The sequence below is a fragment of the Myotis davidii genome, unplaced genomic scaffold, assembly GCF_000327345.1.
Source record: "Myotis davidii unplaced genomic scaffold, ASM32734v1 scaffold30, whole genome shotgun sequence".
Taxonomy (NCBI): Eukaryota; Metazoa; Chordata; class Mammalia; order Chiroptera; family Vespertilionidae; genus Myotis; species Myotis davidii.
In genome coordinates this window covers 1,754,737-1,758,460 of record NW_006282874.1, presented here as the reverse complement: position 1 = coordinate 1,758,460, position 3,724 = coordinate 1,754,737, and the positions used below count along the sequence as shown (strand labels likewise).

Sequence of the window (3,724 nt, the reverse complement as noted above, 5' to 3'; positions counted from 1 at the left end):
GGCGCTGGCCTTCTTGGTGGACCCCTTGGGCCTGCCCCTCTTCCTCTTCGTGACGGACAGCTCTACGGGAAAGCAGAGGGCGCGATGCGGTCACACGGACACCACCTAGCGTGGGAATCAGCTCAGGGTCACGTCTTACTAGGAGTGACAAGGGTGAGCCTGCAAACAATACCTCAGTGCTAATATCTTTGCATCTGTAGGCCTATATACAGGGTGGGGCAAAAGTAGGTTACAGTTGTTCAGGTGGAAAAGAATGCAATAAATAATAAATAATAATACAAGAATAAACTGTGTTGCCCAGCGGGTGTGGCTCAGTGGTTGAGCGACAATCTATGAACCAAGAGATCACTGGTTCCATTTCCCAGGGCCCATGGCTGGGTTGCAAGCTTGGTCCCCAGTGTGGGGTGTGCAGGAGGCAGCCGATGGATGATTCTCTCTCATCACTGATGTTGCTCTCTCTCTCCTTCTCCTTTCCTCTCTCTCTAAAAATCAATGAAAACATTTTTTTTAAGAAGAATAAACTGTTTTGCGTACTCACAACTGGAAACCCACCCTGCACAATCAATGTGTAATGCGGTGACTTGGAGTCACTTTAGCAGGACCTCTGCACAGGCTGCTTCTGTAACGTGGGCACCACCAGCCCCCGGTCCCCATCCCCACTGAGATCCAGGCTCAGACACCAGCCGACCCTGAACTGAAGCTCAGATGGTTAGAGGGACAGATGGATAGGAGCCAAACAGGGCTCTCCGGAGACCCACAGAAAGTCCCCCTCCGCAAGCCCAGCTGCCCAGCCTCCCTCGGGACAAATGTGTACACACACACATTCACCCATACACACATACACACATACACACACACCCATATACACAATCACACATTCACCCATATACACAATCACACACACACCCATATACACAACCACACACACCCATATACACACACACACTCCCCCATATACACAATCACACACACACCCATATACACAACCACACACACCCATATACACACACACACTCCCCCATATACACAATCACACACACACCCATATACACAACCACACACACCCATATACACACACACACTCCCCCATATACACAATCACACACACACCCATATACACAACCACACACACCCATATACACACACACACTCCCCCATATACACAATCACACACACACCCATATACACAACCACACACACCCATATACACACACACACTCCCCCATATACACAATCACACACACACCCATATACACAACCACACACACCCATATACACACACACACTCCCCCATATACACAATCACACACACACCCATATACACAACCACACACACCCATATACACACACACACTCCCCCATATACACAATCACACACACACCCATATACACAACCACACACACCCATATACACACACACACTCCCCCATATACACAATCACACACACACCCATATACACAACCACACACACCCATATACACACACACACTCCCCCATATACACAATCACACACACACCCATATACACAACCACACACACCCATATACACACACACACTCCCCCATATACACAATCACACACACACCCATATACACAACCACACACACCCATATACACACACACACTCCCCCATATACACAATCACACACACACCCATATACACAACCACACACACCCATATACACACACACACTCCCCCATATACACAATCACACACACACCCATATACACAACCACACACACCCATATACACACACACACTCCCCCATATACACAATCACACACACACCCATATACACAACCACACACACCCATATACACACACACACTCCCCCATATACACAATCACACACACACCCATATACACAACCACACACACCCATATACACACACACACTCCCCCATATACACAATCACACACACACCCATATACACAACCACACACACCCATATACACACACACACTCCCCCATATACACAATCACACACACACCCATATACACAACCACACACACCCATATACACACACACACTCCCCCATATACACAATCACACACACACCCATATACACAACCACACACACCCATATACACACACACACTCCCCCATATACACAATCACACACACACCCATATACACAACCACACACACCCATATACACACACACACTCCCCCATATACACAATCACACACACACCCATATACACACACTCACCCATATACACAATCATACACACCTACCCATATACATACACACACTCACCCATATACACAACCACACACACACCCATATACACACACACACCCATATGCACTCACACACCCATATACACAATCACACTCACACCCATACACACAATCACACACACTCACCCATATACACAATCACACACACCCGTATACACAATCCCACACACACTCACCCATATACACAATCACATACACACACACCCATATACACAATCACACACTCACCCATATACACAATCACACACTCACCCATATACACAATCACACACACACCCATATACACAATCTCACACACACATATACACAATCACATATAAACACACACCCATATGCACACTCACACACGCCCATATGCACACTCACACACACACATATACACACTCACACATGCCCATATGCACACTCACACACACCCATATGCACACTCACACATCCTCTTAGACTCACACACACATATGCACAGGAGCTTGGCCCATTAGGCCGTTTTTCCTGGGACCACAGCCAGATTTGATTAGGAAGCGGGGAAGGAAGGAGGGCCCTCCTGCAGCCTGAGAAGATTAAAAGGCTGTAAAATAAGCCAGAGGACTTCGGGACCTTTGTGTTGTAAAGGGAGACCAAAATGATAAATCAATTACTGCTCAGTTAAAGGTCTAATTAAGTATCTCTCAAGCTAAAATGCTTTGTGAAGGTTAAACCGGAATGGAAATCGCTGGATAGGAACTAAGCCTCCGCCAGTCTCGAATTCCATGGGCCTGCACGGAGGAAAGGAGGAGGGCTGGGCGTTCCGACTAAAGGACTTTGGAAGGAATCTTCTCATATTAAAGCACCTGAGCTATTGAAGTCCCGAGAAACACCTTTTCAAATTAAATGACACAGGCGCCCAGTCTTCGCATACACAGAAAATTATTCCAGGAGAATTGAGTCAGAAGCAAACTAGTTAATAAGGAAAATAATTTATGGAAGTAGCTCAGGGGTAAGAATTTGATTACACCTGGGACCAGAGAGTGGAAACCGCCTTCCCTGGGCGTCCCTGAGCAGGAGAGAGGACAGGGACGGGGTGCATCCGGAGGACAGAACTGGGGTGTTGGTGGGGCTGCAGGAGCCCAAAGAAGACCTCCTACCCTCGCCCCAGGCCGAGGGACGAGTTCCCAGAGGCGACCTCGACCTGCCTGAGCCTTAGGAACAGGCAGGGGAATCGGGCAAAGACCCTGCCAGGCCCCCAGGCAGAGCGATGGGCCAGGGCCTGCAGGGTGGCAAGAGGGAGGCCCTGATCCTGGGGGCTCACGGAGGGGGAGACGGGGGAGGTGGGCCCCCAGGAGGAGGGAGGGTTCGGGACCAAGGCCGGGGGACGGGCTATCCCTGACCAACAGTAAGGAGGGGGGGGGGAGCCAGGACACAGGCGCCTTATGGAACACCCCTCCCATGGGAAAGGCATCTGCCCTATGATCGCTTGTTCATTTATGATTTATAAAC

At 49.0% G+C, this 3,724-nt stretch overlaps 1 protein-coding gene across 1 annotated transcript in view; it reads right to left on the bottom strand.

Moving 5' to 3' along the window:
* ZFAT (zinc finger and AT-hook domain containing) overlaps nucleotides 1-3,724 on the bottom strand; it is a 134,138-nt gene that overhangs the window by 36,937 nt on the left and 93,477 nt on the right. Inside the window, 1 exon segment of the mRNA XM_015561439.1 lies at nucleotides 6-62. Coding sequence (XP_015416925.1) covers nucleotides 6-62 — 57 coding nt within the window.